At 39.9% G+C, this 26,541-nt stretch overlaps 1 protein-coding gene across 1 annotated transcript in view; it reads right to left on the bottom strand.

The window, feature by feature from the left end:
• The window catches only part of LOC139726861 (U2 snRNP-associated SURP motif-containing protein-like), a 28,257-nt gene extending 5,478 nt beyond the window's left edge, over positions 1–22,779 (bottom strand). The window contains exons 1-16 of the mRNA XM_071637855.1: positions 22,740–22,779; positions 18,248–18,343; positions 17,753–17,867; positions 16,908–17,041; positions 14,940–15,019; positions 14,087–14,220; positions 12,846–12,931; positions 10,963–11,128; positions 10,164–10,390; positions 9,197–9,240; positions 7,116–7,220; positions 4,537–4,603; positions 2,637–2,821; positions 2,029–2,191; positions 1,152–1,319; positions 52–183 (exon numbers count right to left, since the gene is read on the bottom strand). Of these exons, the coding sequence (XP_071493956.1) occupies positions 52–183; positions 1,152–1,319; positions 2,029–2,191; positions 2,637–2,821; positions 4,537–4,603; positions 7,116–7,220; positions 9,197–9,240; positions 10,164–10,390; positions 10,963–11,128; positions 12,846–12,931; positions 14,087–14,220; positions 14,940–15,019; positions 16,908–17,041; positions 17,753–17,867; positions 18,248–18,343; positions 22,740–22,769 (1,932 nt within the window). The 5' untranslated portion in view covers positions 22,770–22,779. The remainder of the gene's footprint in view (positions 1–51; positions 184–1,151; positions 1,320–2,028; positions 2,192–2,636; positions 2,822–4,536; positions 4,604–7,115; positions 7,221–9,196; positions 9,241–10,163; positions 10,391–10,962; positions 11,129–12,845; positions 12,932–14,086; positions 14,221–14,939; positions 15,020–16,907; positions 17,042–17,752; positions 17,868–18,247; positions 18,344–22,739) is intronic.
• Positions 22,780–26,541: the final 3,762 nt, after the last annotated feature.

The raw sequence follows: 26,541 nt of genomic DNA, 5'->3' as shown, positions 1-26,541 counted from the left end.
AGAATTGTGAACACAGAGTCTACATTCTGAATTCAGGGCTTGATTTCTCACCGTTTCCTTTGGCTCTTCTCTAACTGTGTCATGATCGATGAAGCCCAGAAAGATGTTTTGGAGACGCACGAGGAACTCGTTTGGATAGACGGCCCAGTCCTCCCAGCTGCGAAAGCAGGCCATGACTCTTTGCTGCAAGAATACAAGTGAACACCATGAACAGGATGAGGATTTTTGTTTTTCTTGAACACAACTGTCATTCTAAATATCATAATTCGCATAGGTTAATTAATATCATAATTTGCAAAAGTTATTTCAAAGAAGTACAGTTCAGGTTCTTAGTTTTTTTTTCATCACTGTGTTGAATGAGCTTTATATTCCTCAGTTTGAACACGTTACATACAGTTGATTACTTCCTGGTTTCACATTAAATTCAAGTGAAGCACAAGGTACCCCCTTTAAAATGTACACATATATTACAGGGTACTTGCGCATGGCAGAAATAGCAAAGGAGAGAGATGGAAATTTGAACTTTACTTTTTCCAGCAACAATTTGTAGAGGAACAAATGTTGCACACTGTTGCAAATGAGAATGGAGAACAAGGGCAATGACTTGCTGATGCGTGCAGTCCCAACTTTCAAACAGCTTTCACTGAGCCAAATGTACCACCCTCACAAGGCTCAACATCTCTTTACCTTCTGTGCAGTACTTACACAGTAGAGAAAATATCCCTACTGTCGAGTACATCCTGGTCAAAAGCTTATACCTCATCTAAAGAGAGCTTTAAAGAGTGCTCTAGGAGCGCTCTTGAACCCTCCTGAACTCTGTATGAACAGGCAAGCGGGTCCTCAAGAGCTCTAATGTTATGCTCCTCTCAAAGCTAGGCTCATGAGCGCTCTAAACTCTGCATGAACGATCACCAAAGTTTAGAGCCCTCTGGAAGTGGAATGTAGTGCTCTCTGTGCATATAGTTTGTATGTTAGAAGTTCCAGTGCAACATGACAGTTACGCCCCTCTCTGCCACTTTGCGTGTGGTCTCAGGAAGCGATTCTCTGTATGAACAGACAAGAGGGGCACAAGTTGAAGCACTTCATGAGCGCTCCTGGGTTCAACTTTATGTATGTATAAATGGAGTATTAGTAGAGTCCTCTGGCCTCACCTTGAATTGTTCTGCCTTGAGCCTCTGTTGGATGTTCTTGTGAGCCTCCCGTACATCCTGCATGACCATTGGCAGGTGGGACTCAAAGAACTTGCGATAGAAGGAGGCGTTGGCGACTTTGGCACTCGAGTTGAACAGGATGTCGGACACCAGGAACAGCCTACCGATCTGGTATGGAGACAGACACACGACCACATTTGTCTCATGTATGAGAGTGAGCTACAGCAATCTATGCAGGACAACTTACATTCATGATGGTGTATAAATTTCCACCCACCAGTCACACTACAGATCGTCTAGATAGGTTCAGATTATTGACTTCTTGTGAACAAATCATGCCTTCCACATAATTGGCTCAGACTTTGTTGCTCTCTGTGTTTTTATTTCAAATGATGGAATTAAATTTCTCTCATTCCCTGGTAGGCAAAAAAGAAATCAGACTATTGATTCTACCTCATTTCCACACGTATCTTCGTAATTTCCCCGAGAAGCTCATCCTCTTTGTCTATTATCAACAACATACACAACTACTACACGACTACCAAATCCTACTTAGCATAAACTGATCAAGAAGACATTCTCAAGAAACATACATACCCAATATATCCTAATGGATAGTGTCTGCAAAATAGTGCACCAATTTGCTGCACTAGTCATTTAAGCTGTGTGCAAAGTAGCAAGCATCTGAAGCAATGGCAAGCAATGGCAACCAATGTAATACTGAGCATGTGTGCTCCGGTGTGAGATCTGCTCCCTTTTCATTTATTGGTCAGGAATACACAAGAATCTTGGTGCACAGCTTAGATTTAACGCACCCACCTGTAAGACTTAAGCTGAAAGTAAAGCAAAACATTCATCGAAGAAGAACAAAGGGTACCTTCTTTGGGAGAGGCGTCTCGAGAATTGACAGCGATTCTGCAATGCACTCGACGATCTCCTCGGCTGAATCGGCGTGATCCAGACAGTAGACCATGGTCTCGCCGATCTTGAACCTGTCCATGGTGATCGCACGCAGCAAGTCCTCCAGTTTGTCCCTTTGGCTAGGGTGAAGGTGAAGATGGCAGAATATTGCATGACTGACATTACATACCACTGCTTACAAATGAGAGTTGAGTTCCGTAATAAAGACCGAGTCTAATGCTTTCCACGGTGGTAATCTGCATGACATTTCATAACACCCTTGACTGAACACACATCATCCCAAGTACTTTCCTGTTGGTGAAAAAAAAAACAACCCACAAAACCCTGCTCCTCCCCCCAATCTGAATGGGCAAAAAAAAGCGCATGTGCCACCATCAAAAAAAAAAAATAAATAAATAAAAAATCGTACAATTACTTTAATTCATACATTTCTTTACATCCTTTTTGACATCTTTTCCCACTTCTGACAACTGTGAACGTCTCTGCAATGAACTTCCCCAACAACTGAACACAGTTTGTCTTAACCTGGCCCCCAAAGGCTTTAATGATCCAACATGCACTTACTGATTGGTGAGATTCTTTTTCTTGGGTGGCTCTGCCGGAACGACCACCTGTGGTTTGCTGTCCACTTTGGGCGCCAGCTCGTCAGGCATACCTTGCTGGTATGGGTTGATTGGGGGTGGTCGCCATATTGAGCCCTCCTTGAACATGTGAAATTCATCGGTCGACCATTTACCTATCGAGTCACCCTGTAGATAGATTTGAGAAACATTGACTTCAGCTCTGATGCAACATGCTTGGCACAAAGACTCCGAATTGATGTACAGGCACAAGATTCTGGTATTAATGCAGAATCTCGCCACGGAGATTCTGATATAAACTCCAGAGGTCTTGGAAACTCACGATAAGGGTATGGTAAATTATGGATTTATGTCACAAAGACTACTGTGAATTCTAGCAAAGTTCCAGTGATATCACACCCAGGAGAGCTATTAAACATTCAGCTATAAAAATTAGGGAGATTTCAAGAGCATATTACAGAGATGCTTACATGCAATAATAATAGTCTGAAAAGCGCATGGAAATTCTTAACATGTCTGAAATTAAAGACTAGCTATCATTAATACTGTTATTATGTCACTTGCATCTCAATAGCCAAAATAATTCCCAAGCCTGGTACACCATATCTCTCTCTCTCTCATCAGAACTTCATCATCAAACAAATCTTTGTGAGTGGCCCTTTTCCATTCACGTCTTCACGTCACGGGGGGGGGGGGGGGAAATCTGCCCCCCGACATTTCGCGCTATAATTCTGTAACGCAAGAAGGCGTCGTCGCGAGGCTTCTTGACTTTGTTTGTTCAAGACTCGCGCAACTTTTGAGACCAAATTTGCGACGTCCGCGCATACTTTTGCGAAGCCACTTCCATTTTTGTAACGGAATGTCGCCCCAAAACGGGCACAATTTTGTGATTTTGTGTACATTTCCTATGGAAAACAGTGCTCTGTCATGAAAGTCATAAAAATCTGATTATTTTTACAATTAATCACTTTCATTGACTAGTTTTGTGCTGATTATGGTAGAAAAGTGGTCAGTGACAATTTCCAATGAAAAAACAAAGAAAAAACAAAAGTTGAAAAACAAAGAAATACATAAGAAATTCTGAAAACAATAAAATAGATAAGAATTGAAATGAATTTTGGAAGTTTTTGTGACGTACAATTGTTGAATATGCTAAAACAGATTTACAGATCAAAAATTACACTCTCAATGCTTTTAATTAGGCTAAAATATGATCTTGAGCCTAATTTGCATAATTAAAATTAGAAATTGATTGTTTCAAAAAATCTGATGACACAATCTTGTAGATTATGACGCAGGTCTCACGCATGTAAAATTTCAGCGCGATCGCACCACCGATGGCCGAGATCTCGGGGGGTGGGCGGAATCCATCCCCCCACCCCCAGTCTGAGCATAGCCAAAAAAGCCCGGCCCCTTTAGGGTTAAGTTAAACAAGCAGGGTGAAGATTGACAACCAGGGAGCACACACTAGATGCTCAAAATGTCACAGCTCTAAAGGCAAATTCTTTAAAACCAGAAATATTTGCATGCATTTTAATTTCGCATATTTCGCGAGCCATGATACATGACATTAAAATGCATGAAATAGTTCTTGTCTCCACTAAATGAAGTGAATGCCAGTGGCAATCCGCGAAAATTGAATGCCACGACAAAGGCCATTGGCTCCAATTTGCGAAAATATTGTGCTTTACAGTAAACCCATTCTGTAACAAACTGCCAGTGCGCACCCCATGTGGAATCATACAGGGCATAGATATGCCACAGACAAGATGACGGCACATGCGCAAGCTAAAGTCCACAATGACATTGCATAGAAGCAAACACATTGAACAAGATTCAAATACAATTTACAGATAGGTAAAATTGCGTGACCATAATCGTACCTGAAGTATTGAAAAGAGCTTCCACCTGTAGTACACATGGGCAGGTGTCTGGTTGTCAAACAGAAATCTGGAAATACAAATGACAGCAATAAAATAAATAAATAAATGATCTATATAGTACCACACATGATGTATACTGGGCATCAGAATGTCTTCTTTCATTGGGAGAGAAAATTCTGGTCATGGATTTAAAATGGTGTGAAAATCAAGTCTTTTGAAATGCCAAAGGTTTTTTTTTTCCCCTCATATGCTCAGAGTTTTATTCATTCCTAAAAGGATGGTATAGTATTGGTGGATGGGAGGATTCAGCTTTTAACTTTTTTGTAAGATACTTAGAAACCAATCTATGAAATGTTAGAAGGTATGCAATTCTAAGAGGAATTCTAAGTTTATCTGATGAAAATCACTTCTGATATGGCTGATATCCAAAAACAAAGTAAAACAAAGTGATCCTAATAATGGGTGGGTCCCACCTTCTATCAGGATCACTTTGTTTTGCATATCTCAGCCATTTCAAAATTAATTTTTATCAAATAAACTTTGAATACTTTTGACAATTATATGCCGTTTTATAGTTCATGAGGTTTCTCATTATTTAAACTAGAAATGTCGCTATGGCGACTGGTATGCCTCCGCCATAATGCATGATTCTCCTAATAGGTCTATAGTACATGTGGACAATGTGTGATTACATTTTCACAAAACTGGCAAAATATTAAAATGACAAGTTTGTCACAAATGTGTTGAATGTTCACCTTCCTTGACCTAGGTTTAATTGGATGAATAGGAGAGCATGTATTTGGGAATTTAAGGACTTTAACTTGACTTTGACCCATTCATAAGTTAATGCATTGAGTAATTTTCAAGGTAGGGAGAAAAAGTGCAATTTCTGTATTGAATAGTAAATTGTTACCATTTTCATCTGGCCTTTGACCCTAAGATTCATACAATAATCACTGTCAGGCAGAACATGCATAAATATGTAGTAAGTTTCAAGATAACTTGAGCCACTTCCGAGATATGGAGGAAAAATCTAGTTCAGCCCTCTCACTTGATCTTTGACCTTTTGACCTTTGAGGCAAAAAAAGAAAAGGAAAAAAAAAAGGAACTTTCAGGAGAATCTCTATTAGGTTATACATGCATACACCAAGTGTAAAAAAAAAATAATCCTGCTGGCATTGCATAGATATGAGGGAAATAGTAAAATTTGGAAGTGTTGCCCTTGACCTTTGACCCCATGAACCCTAAATTCTCTAGATAATCACTGCCAGTCAGTACATGTATATATACTATATTCCATGAAGATACCTTGAACAATTAGGAGAAAAGAGTGAATTTTTCATATTCTTACTTGACCTTTTGACCTCAAACTTTCACCAGAGAATCCTAATTCGGTAGTACATGTATACACTAAGTTTCAAGAAAATATCTTCATGCATTGCATAGATATGGTGGAAATAGTGAAATTTTACATATTTGACCTTGACCTTTTGACCTTTGACCTTGAGCATGTGCACCCAAAAGTTGATAGGCACAACTTCACTCCCTAATACACATACATGCCAAGTTTCATTAGGATACCTCAAAAGGTTAAGTTACGCTGTCCACAAAATTCATTACGGATGGACGGACAACCCGAAAACATAATGCCTCCGGCACCACTTCGTGGCGGAGGCATTAAAAACAACAACAAACTAACAAATCATCATCAAAAACGTTGGAAACCTGAAGCCCATCTTAACCAAAACTGTACAATCCCTTTACAGCAGCATTTGCTCCCATAAATATAATGCACCACGTACTGACATTTACATATACTGGTTAAATGTAGGAAATGCCAGAACGGCTAGCAATGACATTTTCTCATGAAACATATATATATCTTTAAAATCTTGGCTGCCTTCAATCCAATTCTTAACCAATTTCTGTATGTGATTGCCGTCACAGTTCACAAGGTAAAGCTCTAAGACTTCCAGCTTCAACGTCAAAGGCGGCAATCTCAATGTTGACTGCACAAATGGACAAGACTGGACACTATACTAAAAGATTTTCTGACCATTCTCTGATCATACTTGAACAGAGATGATCTACTGCAGGGGCAGATCCAGGAATTCTGTGAGGGGGGGGGGGGGGATATTTTTGGTCGCACTTCCGGGTTTCATTTCATTTTCTCCTTTTTATTTCTTTTTGTTTGAACAAAAAACAAAAGAGGGGCGCGCACCTGGAGTGCCCCCCTCTGGATCCACCACTGTACTGTACATTTCAGGGAATTTTGACTTTGCGCCAATTTAACAGAGTCAAATGACATATTTGCAAAATTAACTCAAAAAATCATTCCTCCTGTAACACACATGTGTCTCTGAATCATCACCAGGGTTAGAAAACATCAATACTTCTTCCAAATTTGCAAAATATCATAACTATGAAATATACAGTGCAATACATTATCATTGATACAGACATTTAAAATGGGACTCCCTGGGCTTTCTACTCAGTGTATATAGGCAACAAACAAACACACAGAACATTAATAGCGATCTCAACTGGCATTCTAGACAGATGGGAAGGAGTTGCCCCACCTGAACATCGGATTACTGATCTCCCGGTTCATGATCATGGCCTCAAACATGGGTCCCTCGTTGACGACGAACTCGATCATGCGATGGATGACCTGGAGCAGGGGTCTATGCAGGCAGGGGGAAGATAAAAGACGGAAAACACACCCTTGCTTGTTTGGCACACGGCCATAGCACCTCATCTCACTTCACACATAAGTGAGATAGAGAGAGATAGAGAAATTGAGAGACCTGAGAGTATGACTCTCTCCATGTAAGCAGTGCGACATGGTCGTTGCAGTAATGATACGGTTTCAGCATTACTGTTTTGGACGCATTCAAACATGCTCCTATGACAGTTTCCAATGAGTGATGTGACGAAAAAATAAACATGGACGATTTCTCCTCTTAATGAACAAATGGACGAATGAAGCAGTGTCTGGAAAATGTTGTAAAGAAGAGCAAAGTAAACAGGAAAACCCTCTTTGTGGATAAACAAACTCAGCCCCTACAGTCAAACACAAAATGACAAATCAAAAGCTATTTTCTCTGTTTTGTCATCTAATCATGTACTCCCGACAATGTTATTCTGTCAATTCTAAAATTTCAGTAATTGAAAAAGAAATTTACAAAACAAGTGTGATTTTTATCTCAGATATGTCTAAAACATTTCACCAATCAAACCTCAATTCACAGAAACTGTAAATCACCTAACTTGAGTACAATTCTTCTCACTGAAATCTTAAATGCATACATAATGTAATATAAATTTATGAAAATGCCATAATTAGACTGATCATCCATCTCAGGCAAGTTCATCGGAACTATGCTTGTAACTTATCAGTTCTACCATTCCCAACATTACAGAATGTGGCATCCGCTACAACAGGAGATCAGAACAACACACACACTGAACACATAAGATCGGAGCTCTCTTGTTCCTCTACCTAACAAGTCCCATTCATTACAAATGTACATATGTACTATGTGTCAAGTGTAAAACATTCTCCCTTATTCAGATTGTACCTTGAATAAAATTCTCTCTGATATAACTGGACAAATGGAAAAAAAAAAAACTTGGCAAGTAAGCCTGACAGATATTCTCTCCCCTTACACCACAAAATCTGAAACTTATAACTTTATTCATGACAAAATTATCTTGTAGGCTTTTTTATTAAACAACCGCATTTACGATGATAATACAAATATGGTCGACTCACACCAAATGCTATAAAAATCACATTTACTTTTTTAGAAGAGTACAAGACCACAATTATTGCATCAATTGTCCAGTAGCACTTGACCAGTATCTAAGGAATGCTCCATAAGACTGGAGATAGCAAACTGTACCCAACAAAAAGCACTTTATGTAATCTGTATTACAAAGCAGCCTGCTTGAAAGGGCAAATGTATTACACAAGCACATAACTTGAAAAAAAAAAAAATCTAGAAGCTGTTACATTGTCGTTTTCTTTCACCAAACCTGTATACCAAATACCCCCTCACCCCTCCCCCCCCCAAAAAAACCAAACAAACAAACAAACAATAATCAAAAAGCTATTGGTCCCATGGGGAAAGGCAATCTTGAGTAAATATAATATGCAAAAAGTAAAAAAAAAAAAAAGTTATACGTACCTTGTTGAGAGAAGCGCATTCACTTTTCTGTTGAATCTCTTCCTTAACAAGAACTTCTACATTACCTCAACTGACTTGTGAATGTCCCGGTGTGAATTTGACATCCTATGTTCACGAACCTCATGTTATGCAGCATGTGCTAACGCAACTTACAATCTAAATATGCTCTTTCTCTCCATGTATGAGCCTTTGAACAGCAACATAACATGAAAATTCACCGACAAAGTCAAACAGGTGACTGCATGAAGTTCATAAGTCAGTTGAGGTTTCGGACTATCCTAAAATACCTTACACCACTTAGCATTTAGGAGTGTTGGAAGTAATAATTTTGTGTAGTCTTTTTTAAAGGAGAAACAAGAAAATAGAATGGGAGCAATCACAATATGACGCCTCTCTTCACTAAAAATTACTGCAGAGAATAAAACATAGCGATTTTCAAATCCAGTTGACGCTCAAGACGTTTCCAGTACCTTTCGGTCGGGATAACCACTTTTACAACTGCTTCTTTTAAGGTCTGGTAGGAAGTAGAGACGATGGAGAAAGGAAGGAACGAACCGAGAGTCGAAACAAGAACAGGAAAAGCGTCAGTAAAATGCACCAAACATCATAATTCACGGATAAAAAAAATTGTGACAGAGAATCATTTTTGTTTGTTTGTTTGTGGTATCAACAGAATAATGAAAACTGTTCATGGCATGATTTGTCAAATGAAATCTCATCTTCAAAATATTTGGTTTCTTCCTTTTTTCTTCTATTTTAAAAGAAATTTATGGTTTCTCTCCAGATCGCGAAATCAGAATTAATACCTTATATGCTGGGTCCAAAAATATTAGAGACATGAATATTTGCAGCAAACAAACTAAGCTCATAATAGGGCCATTGTAAAGAAAACTTATACATTTCTAGGGCATAGTTACTCATTAATAAAGTAGGATTTTCAATTTGGTAGGTAATAATGAAAAAAAAAAGAATACAAACTTCTAACAGATCACTAATACATTATAGCAGACTTGCAATATCACTATGATCACATGATACAAAGGTAAATATCAATGTTTTTGTTTTCCACAGGCTGGCTAGGTAATCTGTTCTCTCCTTCTCAACATACACTGTTGCAGGAAATCATGACGTATTTGCGTCCTGACAGTCATTGTCATAAGTGCTTTCACCAGCAAAAGTTTCCAGACAATGTTTGTCCAAACAGAAAGTAGCAAATTAGAAGCTCAGCGCCCAACGATTTTCTGTGTTCTTGTTATCATGGCCTATCAAATGCTAAACACTCCGGAAAGGCGGAAACTTGAGGCAAAGACATCCCAAACAATGGTGCAAAATACTTTTCAAATAAATAGATGAATAATTAACAAAATAAGACATGAAAATAAAGAGTGACAAGCAGCAATGGGCGCAAAACTGCTTGCTATCAGAGCTATGTATCACCTCGTTGAGTTCTTCATCCTCCTCCTCCGTCAGGGGAATTCCGGGAGGAGGCAACTTGGGGATGTCCCTCTTGGAGCTCTGCTTGAGTTGGGCATTGAAAGGGAGGCCAGATGGAGGCGGGGGCATGGTCAGTTCCATCATGGCCTTGGGGATGTAGACTGGGTGGGGCGGGATAACAACTGCCTTGCCCCACCCCAGTTTCATCTCATACCCCATGATCTCTTTGCCTGCAGATAATGACAAAAAGTTTCGGTAGGAGTTGTCAAGTCTCTGATGATCACTGATGGTGACTGTGTCAGGTGACCTAGAAACAAGTTACTAGCAAGGCAGGTAAACTGAGCCCAAACCAAAATTACAGTTTATGAATAGATATTGATAAGGTACATGTACAGGTACATAGGATCAATACAAATTTGAAGGATTAAATACGGTATTCTGCAAATTTTCAAGATAGGTCTGTTGAGTTCAAGGGAATAGGTGATTAGTTTGCGGTGGTGATCCAAATTATGGTGTGGATCCAGGGTTTTGTTTTCTACAAAAGATGTAAGGACGTTATCACGGTGTTTGTGGCCCTACGGCATTGGTGGAAGTTATATGCTCTCAAAGTGCTGCCAGTAGTTTATGAATTGTACGTTCAGTTGGGTAGAGTTCGCAGACATACGTGCGTCTACAGCACAACTACCACCTCACAGGGCAAACCACAAGGACTGGGGTTCCCTCACTCCCACGCCACCCTCCCCCCCCAAAAAAAAAAAAAAGAAAAAAAAAGAAGAGAAAGTAGCAAAGGAAAGCCGGTTACCATTTAGAGCCCTCATGGCTCGCTCGGCATCTCTGCGATTCATGAACGCCACAAAACCACAGTTCCTGTTCCTCTGTCTCTCCACTTCCGTCCTCGGCCACATGATCTTCACGCTGGCCAGCGGCCCGTACTGGACAAACTCCTGACATAGCATCTCTTCATTCATCTAGAACACGGTCCACAAGAAAATATGAGAGAACATGGCAGAGAATATTAATAATATTTAAAATGTCCTGCTAACAGTCCGTATGGACTGCCCCACTGCAACTGAAGTACTAGCAAATAAATGAATATGCAATTTCAAGTTTGTCCTTCTAAATTGTATAGCACTGTGGAAGAGGGAGGTCCCACCTGTATCAGGAAATGTATTTTTAGAAGACAAAGCTACACATGGTGGGCTTATTTCTATCATTTTCATGTGAGATTCTTTGTTTGTTGTATTGTTCTTTTTTTTTTGGAGGGGGAGGGGGAGAGAAGGAATCACAAACTTCTATGCATGCATACCATCAGATCTGGTTCAAGGACGGGTACTTCTCAGTAGTGCATCACGCCACAAATAAAGTGATTTATAACCATAAACCAATACCATTAAAACTATTCAGGAACTCCCTCATGCTTGTACTGTATCTACTGACTTTGCACTTGACTCTTACTGTATTTGTTTGGCAAGCTGCCTTTAGCTTGTTCTAAAAGTAACATACCCATCGTGCTTTCTACGGCAGGATACTGAAATTCCCTCAAGTCACCCAGGACAAGACACAAGTCTGGGCTACAATGTTAAAGGACAAGTTCACCTTCATAAACATAAGGATTGAGAGAATGCAACAATGTTAGTAGAACACATCAGTGAAAGTTTGAGGAAAATTGGACAATCGATGCAAAAGTTATGAATTCTTAAAATTTTTGTGTTGGAACCGCTGGATGAGGAGACTACTACAGCTTGTGAGTCATATGCGTACAACGGTATAAAGAAAATATAAAGAAAATTCAACATATTTTCACTTTTTTCACATAACAAAAGAGCACTTGACTTTGCTCTTTCTAAAGGCAGGGGGAATAATATTACCCATAACATTTGTCGGTAACGAGTCGGGGGAATGTGAACTTTTTTCATAAGATGACATTTTGTGAAATTCTCTTTATATTTTCTTTATATTGTTGTACGCATGTGACATCTTCGTTATTCACACACTGCAGTAGTCTTCTCATCCAGCGGTTACTGCACAAAAACTTCAAAAATTCATAACTTTTGAACGGATTGTCCGATTTTCCTCAAACTTTCAATGATGTGTTCTACTAATATTGCTACATTCTCTCAATCCTTATGTTTATGAAGGTGAACTTGTCCTTTAAAGGTGATTTCACATGCATCACAAGATTGTGATTGACAGAGGCCATAAAATCTATCATCTGAACACACAGTCCACAGTGGTCTACAGCCTAGACAAGGCTCTTTTCCTTTTTGTGTGTGTGTCTGTAACCTTTTATGTCACCCTCTTGTGTTCAATATCCGCATAAGCCCACTTAAAAGAGGACAAGGCAACTTTGGCACCGCTCCTGGCTTTAATGAGGTTCGTTGTCCCTGTCCACTGACCTGTCTGTCATGTGATGCGCATGGTGCCCAAATATGGCTTGCACGAAAATGTGCTCTTCATGCTTTTATGTGCAGCGCTCATGCTTAGTACTGTTAACAGGTACTTCAGAGAGCCAATGTGAAATGTTCCCTTTGAACTTATAACTGCCCATGCATATTATTTGCATCTCTGTTATTGAGCTACAGAGGGCGTTAATGCTAATTGGGGGATGGAAAATACTGCCCGGGCAGCAAGTTATCCACAGCCATGGTGCCAGCTCTGTGACTGGCAGGCCTGGACACGACTCACCTTTGGGTTGATGCTCCCCAAGAAGATGTTAGTGGTGTTTGGATCGCCGTAGTCATGTGACCCATAGCTGTACTCCTCTATCCCAGCTAAACGCAGAGAAGCAAAATGAAGTGGAAGAAGAAAATAAAAGTAGTTTCTTCATCTCACTCTAGCATTTCTATCATCACAGGTCAGGGCTGCCAACATTTACCCATCACATTCCTAAAAGGTTTCAAAGAGGAATCAGGAGATACTTGTGTAAGAGATTTACTTCAATGAGTACAATAATCTATTAGTCAGGAAGATTCCTAGATCCTCCTATGGTGCGTTCGAGCGCTCTCCTAAAGCAAACTGAAATGTACCGAACCCCCTCCAGAGGAGCACTCGAATGCCCCTAAAGTATACCATACGAAACCCAACAGAGCCAAAAGTAGACTACTTCCTGATATGATCCAGACGGGTACCAAAGGTCCGCATGTGACGAATGCGTGTAACATGCACATACATCATAATGCAAAGAGTTCTTTCTCTTTGTTCAGGACACTTGTGAGCAGTTTAAGCGTGCCAGGGGAAAGACCCTCTTGCTACCAAATGTATGACTCCCTCTAAAGAATAACTAAGATTTCTCAACAGAGCGTTCAAATGCTCCAAATCTGGCACAGTACAGGTCGGTACCACTTAGTTCGGTTCACTTTGGTTCGGTTTAGAGCGCTTGCACGCACTCTTATACAAATGCAAATAGATATTGAAGTTTTCACAATGTGTCCTGCAGAATCGTCATGTTGGCCCCACAAATGCAGATTTTACTACTGTTCATTAAATGCACAGCATAGCAAGTGACCATGATTTCAATGCTTAAGTACTTTTTTTTTCATAAAAATAGCTCATTCTCTTCACACCATCTTGCTGCCATGACACTAGTTTGCCTTCAAAGCAATCAAACAAACACACAAACAAACACACAAACAAACACACAAGCAAACTTTTGATCATATAAATTCTTATCAATTGGTTAAAAAAATATATATAGATACACTCTCTTTCCAACAGAGTGTAAGTAATTTGCGTGATCTTTTAGACTAACAAGATCAACAGAACAAACTCTGAGCATCAACCCTCTTTGAAAACAAAAACAAAAAGTTATTTCTAGTTGGCTCCAGAATTTACACTGGAAAGGAATTGTCAGCACCTGCAGTATTCTGGGAGAATCTAGAACAAAACCCTAGTTTGATATGGTTCTTTAGTATCTTTTATAGCAATACCTGGCAGCCGTATGTCTGAAGATGATGAGGATGCTGAGGTGGATGTTGGAGTGGGTAAGATGGGTTCATCAAAGCTGTCACTGCCCCCTTTGGCTTTCCTCAATTTGTGTCTCTCCTCTCTCTCTTGCTGCAAACTTGGTGTAACAGAAAAATACTTGGTGATAAGATAGCTTGAGCATTACAACAAATAATCAAATAAAGTTTAATTACGAATGACTAATAAGACAACCTGAAAACAAATTAGCACCTCAAGAACAGACTTCCTTTGTCACAAACTTGCACGGAGTGTCCTTGACCTTTCCTTTTGGTTCTTGATAGAAATAATGCTCAGATGGGTATGGCAATTCCTACCACTGGGTTTTGCCATATAATAAAATACCCTAAGCAGATAAAACAAGGATGAAACAAATCAATGTCTCTCTCTCTTACACAAGTATGAAATATGCACCTATGAATGTCTATTCAATGGAATGGTCTCAATGCTCCTATGGCATAAACAAGCAAACAAAAATAATCATGGCATCAGCCAGTACCCGCTTTGGTATAAAATTAGTTCAGAGAATGAAAAACAAACAAACAGACAACTAACCTACAGTAAAACCTGTCTTTAGCGGCCACCCAAGGGAGATAAAAAAGGTGGCCATTACAGACAGGGTCTTGAACATGGGTATTTCTCTCTTGGGGATTTTCATTAGAGGTCGCCTACAGCAGGTGGCCACTACAGTAGGTTTGACTGAAACAACATGCAACTGTACTGAAATAATCAAAGAGTTTACATCCTACATTATGAATACTAATGTCTGAAACATGCTCTACAATGAATGACTGGAAAATAGTTGAATGAACTACTTACACTCGCAATTCTTCCTTGAACAGCTCAAGATTGCTCTTCTTCTGTCTCTCCTTCTCTTTCTCTTTCTTCAATTTCGCTTTCTATGGTGATTAAAACAAACACGATGGCGATCATCAAATTGAGCAATATTTCAAATAAACTCTTGTGGTTATCACCTGTGATTCTTATGTAAGTTAATGCTATCTGTGTAACCCTACACTTTGTTCACAGGTGCCACAAGTCAAATGTACCTGAATACAATGGGTGATTTCAAGTTCAGTTCTTATAAAACCGAACTTGATATCACGTCGGTGTTGGGAGTTGACCTCAAAATTATGACATATTTCCCGTAGTTGAATGTCGTCTGCTGAACCGAGCTCTGCCGTTTGTCTTAGCAATTTACATGTTTTTTCCCCATTGACTAACACTAGCCCCTACGGGTTATCATTTTCATCGTTTTCGTCATTTCAAGTTTGGTGCTGGTGTTGCATTCACTTCCATAATAGATGCACGTTTTACATGTAAAACCTATGCTATTATAATGGTCGCCCATGTAACGTACACAAACACTCTAGACATGGCTACATAAATCTGAGCCTGGGAGCAAAATTAAGATCGTATTTTGGAGAAGGGATGGCTGCATCTTTTAATATTTGACTGTAATCACAGTAATAATTTTTTTTTCGTCGCGCAGTTCCCGCGGACTGCGCGGTGGTGCTATGTTAGCACCTCGGTGTTGGATCGATAATTTTGATCGGTATCGCCTTGTTAATCTGACCACCGGTGCTGGAGCTCGATTTAACCCTAAAAAGACTGGGCTATTTGGTAGCTCGAAAGACTGGGGGGGGGGGGGGGGGGGGGGGCCTAAAGAGCCCCCCCTTAAGATCTCCGCCATGGATCGCGCGATCACCGCGGAAATTTGCACAATGGTAGTGTGCGATGTAATCTACAAGATCGTATATTTAAATTTTCCAAAATAGTCTTCTTTTATTCTATTTTGATTAATTATGCTAATTTATGCAAGAAATCAGACTTTTTTATCTAAATCAGTAATAAAGCTCCAAAAGTGCTCATTTTTGGTCTAGATATTCTTTGTAGCATTCTTAGCAAATGTACTTGAAAAAAAAATTCGGTATCAAAATTAATTTCTTATTTATTCTATTGTTTTATGAATTTCTTATGTATTTCTTTGTTTTTTCGACCTTTTGTTTTTGTTTTTTAGCAAAATTTGTGGCAGACCCTTTTTTGAAGCATAATACTACTAAAACAAATTGATTTTAGCCATTGAGAGTAAAAATAAGCATATTTATATGAACCATGTGATAAAACTCAATTTGTATTGACTTTGTACACAAAATCACATTTTTGAGCCATTTTTGGTCTCACGTGCATGTACAAAAAGTTATGTAACTTCAGAACCGTACCCCCGGGCGTCACAAATTTGGTGTCAAAATGTGCGGGAAACTCAAAAGAAAAAAGTCATAGAGCATCGCGGCGAGAGCATTGCGTGTTGCAGAGTAATCGCGCGAAATGTCGAGGGGGGGGGGCCTTTTAGGCCCCTCCCCCAGTCTTTCTAGGGTTAAGGCACTTATTTGGGAGTTAGCTTTAGCACTTGCACTAGCACTGAACTTGAAATCACCCAATGCCAAGATATGTTGGATGACCTTCATTGAACAAATTGCACAGTGGTAAACCCCCCCCCCCAAAAAAAAAAGAGTAATGGTTGGAATTTTTCAGCCTCTGAATAAATTCAAGCTGGAAATTATACTATTGTTTTCCCCCTCCATCATGAAGAAGTTTAAAGTTTCATTAAATACGGAAACGTTTAAATTACCAAACATTACAACATACCAGCTCATGAAATGAATCTAATTTCCGAGATTGCAAGAAGAATTATACACAAACTTTAATCCAAACTTGCTTGAAAACTAACCTCAATATGTGTAGTAGTGAGAGCATGTGGTAATTTAAAGATTTTGTTCCCCTTACCATGGAGAGCGTCTGGCTCTCTGCCCTTGAACTCTTGGCATCGTCTAAGTTCTTCTGGTTGCGGGCGTAGACCGATTCTGCAATCTTTGACGTTGGCTTGTACAGTCTGCCTGTCTTGGCATCGGTGGTTTCAACTGTCAAGGGAATGTACCATAGCAGAGCAATGGTGAGCTTGTCACAAATCTCATATTTGTGAAGTTGTCTTCTGTTCCCTAACAGAATCTCTGACACGTCTTTCTTCTACTTTTCCTCTCTTTTTTAAAAAAATTTTCTCTCATACTTTCAACCTTTTTTTTTCTCCCACACTGAACACCTAGTCCTTTCGACATTAAAATATCAGGAGCACGACTAAGTAGTTGATGTCAGTCCTGTTTTGTATAAAGCATATCACTTCCAGACATTTCAGAATCATGACTGACCTACAGAAATCTGAAATGAAGTCATACCATGCCAATACTGTACACATGAAATTACATCTTGTCAACTTTTATGCTAAGAGGACTTGGTTACTTAGATTTTTTTTTGGTAACATTTCCATCAATTGACATTGGGTGGCTCCTGCACAGAAAATCTACAGCAGTAGAAATGTTTTCAGTCATTTAAGAAATCTTATCGATTTCTAGAGAGGTGATGAGAAACTTAACTTACATGATATGAATGCATTCATGATAGGCATGTGAGAGAGTTCTTGTTAAAGAATTTGATGCATCATCATTTTCTTACCATATAGTGATATCATCTGTTGAAGAATTGGTTGCAACACCTTGGCATTGAGAGTAAACACACAATCTACAGACGCATCAATTTGTGAGTACAGTACTTACTCATGAACTATCAGCACTCACCTTTAGTTTCTGGATTTATCGTGTTGCCCCTGACGAAAGTTTTGGAAGTTGATGGTGTCCCTTCGAATGAGGCGACAAACTCCTCGAATATCTTTGCTGTCTCTTTCTCTTGTTCCTGTTGAAACAAAAAGGCAGGTTGCTCACTATATAAGACTCTACTACTGTAACTACAACATGTATGACATGCATAATGCCTTGTACTTTGTACATCCACATGCAGGACTTTTTAAAATTCTCAATTAAAGTAATGATTCAGACACCTTTAATTCAAGATGTTCTTACAATATTATATTCACCATGGATTTGAAAAGAGAAAAAAAAATATTAAAGATGAAATTAATTAGTCTGACCACAGAAAAAAAAAAAAGACTGCCACAACAGCTTTATTTATGAAGAGGAGTTATTTAGTTATTCATAGACAAAATACATGCTGTGGCATATCAAGTTCAATTTTTATAAATAAAAATAACAGAAATCAAACTATTAACGGCATACCTTTTTTCTGATTTCTTCTTCCACTCTCTTGGACTTCTTCTTCGTCAAGTTCATCTGGCCTATGCTGAAGGCCTGTAACTTGGTCTTGGAAATATTCTATGCAATGTGAGGAAAAGAAAAGCAATTGTGAGCATGGAGAATAAGAATGATTAAAACATTTCAAAAACAAGGCTTGCTGAATGGTCCAAGAAAAGTGTAGGGTCTAATGGGACTAGAGCAAAACCACCAGTTTTTGGACACTTAAGCTTTTCTGCAATATTTGTTCAACCATGGACCTACTACACATATGGACCATGAACGGAGGTCTTTCTTTGATCCAATGTTCACCACCGCCACCTGATTTTGTGCATCTTAATGAGTACATTCAGACGTTTGGACAATGACGATTGTGTAATCTTGCATCATCACTGTCAAAAGAACCCGGTTTCCCTCATTTCAGTCATATTTGGCTGAGGTGCCTTTTCAGACTCAACTGCCTTTGAATAAACACCAATGATGGGGAGCACCAAACCTGAAACAAGGACAAATTTTGCGTCACAAAATTGGTAATTACTGAAGCGGCCACTTGCGGCCATGCATGTAACATCTCTGAATGGTAAGACAAGCATGTCGTCTACTGTCACTGCCCATGTTTACTCTGAAACAATGTGCAACAAATGGGGAAAAATAGATTACAAATCACAGTCAATCTGCTTAATTAGTTGTTTTTTCTTGTAAAGTACTTGCATTTCGCAAATGAAATTGCTTTAGCGATGATTTTGCAATATACACTACAACTGCACATGCATTTTTCTTGATTTAAGAGAGTTATTAGCTTCTGTGCATGTAGTTTTTAGATTTCTCAAAGCGCCGTCTTTTTATCCAGGCTGGCTGTCGGTGGACAACACTGGATCAAAGCAGGAAAGCAAGTTCAAAATGTTTTTTGTGACGCTTTTGACAGAAACAGGTGCACGAATTAATTAACGTGCGATGAATGTCCATGTGTGGTAGGTCCATGGTTCAACTGAATGATACGAACAAAATTAGTTATGATAACAACAATGTATTATATATCAAACTTCTCTTATCTCAATGTTGATTTTGTTAAATACATCATAAAATTTCACAAAATCCCAAAATATTACTAAACCACGATAAGCCCCCAGAATTCGGACACACGCTATGCGCGTTCATTGTCAATATGCATACAAGATCGCTGAAAAATGCGCCACATGCCATACCTTGTTGGTGCAAGTGAAAGGTTGCAAAGGGGATGTTGCTGCGCCCATTTGTGTCCGAATTTTGGCGATTCGGCCCGTTGACTGTACATTTGTTCACTGCATCGGCAGTACAGAGATTTAGTTTTTTTGTATTTTTGAGGATACCATCACACTCTGAGCTTGCTTTAATTAAGAAAAATATCTCAAAAATTGTTCAATTTCTCAATCTTCAGCACTTTTTCGCCCCAAATCTTAACAAGGGACCTTATTCACGCAAGCTTTGGAAAAGCTGAGCCGATTCTGCATTTTGACAGCAAAATTTGGGATTTTAGATGGATTTCTTGAGGTGACTCAGGCACTTTCCTATTGTGAATGACTTGTGCCAGTAAATTTATGCACTTGTCAATGTAATGACGCACCCCACTACCCCCGGACATGGGTGCGTCATGGTCATTTTTTGACTGACCACACGGGGTTTTTGACGGACACCACAGTCACTTTTTTGACGGACATAACGCTGCAAGTGACGAACACCACAGTCACTTTTTTGACGGACAACACGTTGAAAGTGACGCACACCTCGGTCACTTTTGTGACGGACATCCTCGGTACATGTGACGCACCCCCGTAAATACTGAAACGATTTTTGCATACGTTTTATTCAAGCAATTTCATTTTCTTTTGGTTCGTACACATAATTTGTAAAAGTTTCGGCAAGTTTCCCTTACCATGTAAGCACCGTATTGTCATTCACTGTACATCACGCTGCTGCTACGATAATAGTATTCCGTATAGTAGTATGTATTCTGTGCATGCAATCCATACATGACAATCACATGTGTGCAGAATTTGCGCTGTGTGTGCGCGGCCATTGCTAGTGCGGTGGATGCATACTGCTGCATGCAGCGCAGGTAGGTACACACCACGCCACGGCATTCATATTCCCGCTCGAGTACTGCGTAACTACAGCCTACTAGTCGCTGTACGTAGAGATTCGCACATCTAACGTCGCGCGCGCGTCTGGCCAGCTGGTCGGGCTATCCCGCGAGCAGAAAATGGCATGCAGCAGGCAGTTCTTCTGCTGCCGTTTCGACAGGAAAGATTGAACTAAGTTGTTACATCGCTGAACAGTCCCTGGTTTGAGATTGAGTATGCATGATTTCATGGGTTTGTTGGAGGGAAAATGTAAGGAGAAAGGATGGCTTTTAAATTCTTTGCTTGCCAGATTCTGGCAAGCATTTTTTCCTCTTATTCCAAAACGCTTCCCGACTTTGATTTTCACTTGCCGCGGGAAAGCGCTCACTGTAATTTCACTCGCGGTACGTGTATCCGGGACGCGTACGCGGGGACCGGTAGCGTGCAAAAATGCGTGCAGTTTTCCACAGCCAAGTAACGTACCATGACGCACCCCTCGGTTCAAAATAATGCGTGTTATTTTCCATAGCCAAGTGACGTACCATGACGCACCCCTCGGTCAAAATTTTGACCGACAATGATGGGATTTTGACGCACCCCTCGGTCAAAAATTTGACGGACAAAGCTGGTAAAATGACGAACACCTGGGTCACAAATTTGACGGACCAAACGAGGAAATGACGCACCCATGTCCGGGGGTAGTGGGGTGAGTCATTACATTGACAAGTGCATTACGTGAAATGATGTGATTACTGGTAACAAATTAATAGTGATATGCCTGTGTTGTGACAGTTATCAGTAGAAATTTTGCTGGCTTGTGACAAGTGTCCTGGGCTGGGTACCGTTTCATGAAAGTTGTCAGCGCTGACAAGTTGTCAGTCTTTGACAAATTTCAGCAAAATCCTTGGTTTTGAGTGGCTGAGATGCTCTGGTCACTGACACTAGTGACAGTTTGTGGTGATTCGACTGATTGTTAGAGTCTGACAACTTGTCAGCGCTGATTAACGTTAGATTGATGAAACCCCCCCATCAGGCCCCAGATTCCTGAATCCAGACAAAAACTGGGGGTAGGCTAAATACTACAGTAATTACTCTAGACAGAAAGATCCGTCTGTCCGGAGGACTCTTTTATATTTTGCCATTAACGCTGTCCTCCGTAGACAGATGGAAGGTATTAGTACCCATTGCTGTGTGGATGTTCTTAACCACCGCCTCTATGGAAAATTGGGTGAGGTACCTCTCACCCTTCTCGATTGCGTCTAATTCACGGCCCTAGGTCAGCAAATTTAAGCTGCTATAGTGAAATCAGCTTTTTAAGAATACACTACACTCACCAGATTAATGAATAATCCAACATTTTGGTAGAATTTCCAATGTAAAAGTAAAACACACATCAACCAGCCTGTCGCGTCGTCACGTTCAAAATGCAGAAATATACAGTATGATTAATGAATCTATTAGCTAATCACATGCGAGGTAAGTGTAGTTTCTAAGTGTTTTTTTTTCCAAAACACGTACCTCGCATGTGATTGGCTTACAGATTCAAAATGGTGACTTACAGCTAACAGCGAACGGCAATGTTGCGATATGGATAAAATTTCTGCGTTATAACAGAGTTAGTATTTCGATTGCACAATGTGAAAAATTTACCCAAAATATTGCTGCATAATGTGTCATGTCATGTCAAACTTGTTTGAATGTCATCTAAAAAAAGCTGTCTGAAATTTGATTTATCGTAACGTTTGATCTGTGCGCAACTGCTCCACACAGGAGCCGGAATCATTGACTTCGATCAATAATTACTCGTCTTGTAATGTCTCTGCTTGACTCTGTTTAACGTTACATCACATGACTGTTCAATTTTACAATTGAGCAATCTCTTTTGGTCTTTAAATTCAAATTGCTAGAGTTTTTACAGGTGTAAAAGTTAGACGTCTAACGTTAGGAGTAATGGCTATAGATTAGACGGGCAAATCGCCTCTTCTAACGTTAGCTTCAGTGAAGCTAGAAAACTAGACTGTGCCATGTCACGTCGCTGTTATGTCGCGATGCGTTGGCGATTGCATGGGATGCATGGCTTGGCTGCTGTAGAATGTAGTGGTTAGTGTACATGTACGATACTCGATAGTGCATGCAGCATGCAGCATGCTGCGTCCGCGTCCGTGCATTGCAGGTGCAGCTACTAACACTGCACTGCCACTGTACGTAGACAGACTGTGCGCAAAAATAAAATGTCGGATCTATGATCTTCCCCACTTCAATGCTACCAGCATCGATATATGGCGACAAGAAAATAATGCTAGGCATGCCACCAACTTACAAACATAGTATGCTCAGACCATAACATAACAATTAAGCACAAACAAAATATATCACACCTTCGTTGTCCCAGGCGCAATCCCCGCCATGTTGCTCGACGATGATATCAAATCTCTATGCGAGCGCGCCGCCGCCGCTGACGAATGTACCGTACCGTGCAGTGTGGTCCCACTATCTACATAGTTCGAGTACGTACATACACGGGATATAATCGCGCACTCACAACGCATGTCAGAAACGCACAACATAACACTTCGCGTAAACGTAACGGACACGGGATGGAGGGAGGGGATAGAGCAGGGAAAGGGAGGTCAGTAGGGGAGGGGTAGGATTGGACGGGATGCGGGTTTTCATATCAGATGGTCTACCTCTGTATCTGTATGGTTTAGTCAGCAAAATGTCCAAGAAGACACATCCACGCTAATTCTCCAAGTGTCTCGTAACATTGGTATACTCCATAAGCTAAAGTATTGTGTCCCTAAGAATATCGTATTTATGATATATAACTCGCTGATATTGTCGTACATTTCATATTGTAACATTGTATGGACAATCATTTATGAGGCCATTATCCTCGCCAAGCGTTTGCTCATGATGATGGTCTCCTGTATTTCTGTTATATCTAGAGTTGCATGCTGGAAATTTGTCTTTTGACGGGCAGGTTCACGGAATCTTATGTTTGCATAATCATTTCGCATGAAATATAGCCTGCTCGTTTTCATTTTAGCATTGTGATACGATAATGTTGTATATTTAATTAATCATTAATTTATCTGTTTCAACTGTCAGTCTCAAATAATAACTGGTTGCGCACTGTATAAGGCTACAGGCCTACACTGTATGTACGTGAAGCCTTTCCCTCTCAACCTTTTTTTTCCACGTAAGATTTTTGTTCCAATATGTCACTCAAAGTGTCACGAATGCATGAGATCGTTGAATTTCAATAAAATTATGGAATTGCAAAATCTCTAGTGCTTGGGAGGGGGACATCCCTTCCATAACCCTCCTCTATGCCCTTTTCCTTATACTCAGTGCACTTTTCAGATTGACGAAAATTATAATTTTGAATATACAAGACTTATCACTTAAATTCAAAAAACGCAAAAGTTCCCTCATGTACAAGGGGAACATCTCTCTTAATTCAACCCTTTCCTCGCTAATAAGTTCCCCCGTACTATATCAAGTTATTAGTACATTTTTAAAAAACAATTTTCCAACATATATTCCATGCGTAAGGCCTCACGCCTGCTCCCTGCTCGCCCACACCCCCCCCCCCATACTAGCAGACTTATAGGCTACGCTTTGAACATTCGAGCATTTTCCCAAATAAGCCACAAACTGTGTGTACCAGATCGTTTAACTGGAATCATCAAAATACAAAATCTCCATCCTGTAGGAGGTGGAATCGGGCTTATCCCCTCCCAGATCCTCCTGCTTTGTCTCCTTCAACAGACTTGCTATACTTCTCTGATCAACTGAATTTCAGTTTTAAAAATGGAGAAAAAAAAAAACCAACCCTCCCTCGAATATAGGAGGGGTTCTTGTCATCCTCCCGTTGCTTGGTCCCATTTATAGACTTAGTATACACCTTTTGGAATGCCAATTTCCGAATTTTCCATAAAAAGTGTGCTTCAGATCGTTTTATTTCAATCCTAAAAACGCAAAAGCTCCGTCGAGCTGAAGGGGGTATGCCCCTCCCACACCCTCCCCCTCTACCCCATTAAACCGTGCACATAGTGATGATGCACATGTGGAATGAGAGCTGAGATTCCGTGATCCAACAATTCCCTAACAAACAACCCTATTTAGTCCCCTTATTTTTTTTCTCTGAAAAAAAAAATTGTAGGATTTCACCAAAAGTTTAAACTAGATCACTGAATTTCAGGTCTGAAATGTACAATCACCCTCGTTTCATGCTTTTTCTGTTTGATTGCTTAACAGACAATGTTCATGATATTCCTTTTTAGGAATTAATACAAGAAATTTATTGAAGTTATCACATTTTTATCAGCATAATTATTCAATAAGTGTAAGCATCTATATCAAAATACGACTACAATACTTACACCAATGAGACTGTTTCAAGTCGATAAAGCACGCATATACAGGGGTCATCCCACGAGACTGACACCCATGAGTCATACGATCCACGAAACCAACATTAAAAAAAAAATGGGTCAGACAGCACACGAGTTATACGGCTCACAAGTCATTATTATTATCATTATCATTACCATCATCATCTTCAATATCATTTTAGTCGCCCACAGAAAATGTCTCTAATAGGACCCAATTACAAGCTCGAACTATATAGTGAAAACAAAATGACACTTTAATGCGTCAAACTCGACCCTTGCCCAGATCTAGGCAAATAATCGCCCACAAACAATGACAAGCTGGTCAATGAGACATAAGACCAACGAGCTCGACACAGACCCTTCTATAGAAGGCTCTGGCTCGACAGAATGAACAGCGCCAGCTAGAAACAACAATAAGTACGTATTGTTTTGTACAGGGTGTGGTAACAAAATATCGGCATGAGGAAAAAAAAGAAAAAAAAAAACAATGGGAGGGGAAGCTTCGCCACGCTAATAAGAGCGAGATTGTTACCAATTAACAATATTATTTTCCAATAACATCGTGTTCTTCATGGATTCCCCCATCGATGTCAATTAACATTATGAAAGGCTTCAAGTTTTAGATGTTCGCTATAGTGACGAGGCTTGCCACGTTTCCAGCCAGAAAATAAATGGGTCGGAGTTCAGATTTTTGTTTCCTTTTCTCTATCACTTCACTATGCATATCTATACGAATGACCGTATCCGACTGTTAAAAATCATTTGGAAATCATACTACAATAGTATTAGAGAAACAATTTGTAAACATCTCCTGCGTGATGTATGAACTGCTGTCGACGAAAGCTTGTGATATTCAGCGATGCATTGTCGAATTGTGATTCGTTTCTAATTCTAATTCTCCTCAACACGGTAATAATTTGTAATGCCAAGGACGAAACAACTGTTTACGTGAATGCATCTTCTGTTCCTGAATCATAAATTACTTGATAGCCCCTTATGTTATTGGTATTGCTATGAATTCATGCTAACCGATGGCTACCGCTCGTACTACAACCCCTCCAGATCATGTAAAGCATGACTGGTGATGACGACATGAACAACTTGTGTAACACTTCCTTGCAAACTTCATCTCACTATTGGACGTTTTTCCACTAGGTTGATCTGAATGTACATATCATTTGATTTTTTAATCAGCATCTATGTATGTTCTGCGGGGAAGGAAGGGGCGTTTTTCAATCCTCCCATAAGATTCGCAAAGATGGTATGATCGAGGAGGTACAAAGCGACCATTAGATTTTTTTTTTTCAAGGGGTGGGGGTCATCCCACAACCACGAGTCATACAGCCCACGAGAGTCCTACACGAGTTCGACACTATGCAAATAAAGCCCATGAGACCGACACATAGGTAGAAACAGCCCACAAGTTCGATAGTAGGACCAACACGGGGTTTCAATACGTCGGTCTCGTGGGCCTTGTTTGCTTAGTGTCGAACTCATGGGCTGTATGACTCGTGGGCTGATGTACAACTCGTAGGCTGTATGACTCGTGGGTGTCGGTCTCGTGACGTGCGCAGGTTTTTTTTTTTTTTTGGGGGGGGGATGGGTTAAATGAGCCGGTCAAAATATGAACTATAAAAGATTAGGATAATAAATCAGGTAAAATGGAAACAGTAAATGTTGGTTCCAATTTCACAAAATATGGATAACTGGTACGCATATACTGACTGGTATTATGAGTTGTTGCTGATGTTTTGTTTTTTCAACACAGACTGAATCATCTTCG

Source organism: Diadema antillarum, unplaced genomic scaffold, assembly GCF_040938485.1.
Source record: "Diadema antillarum isolate AM-2024a unplaced genomic scaffold, OU_Dant_1.0 seq00000102_RagTag, whole genome shotgun sequence".
NCBI lineage: Eukaryota > Metazoa > Echinodermata > Echinoidea > Diadematoida > Diadematidae > Diadema > Diadema antillarum.
This window is presented reverse-complemented; position numbering and strand designations above follow the sequence as displayed.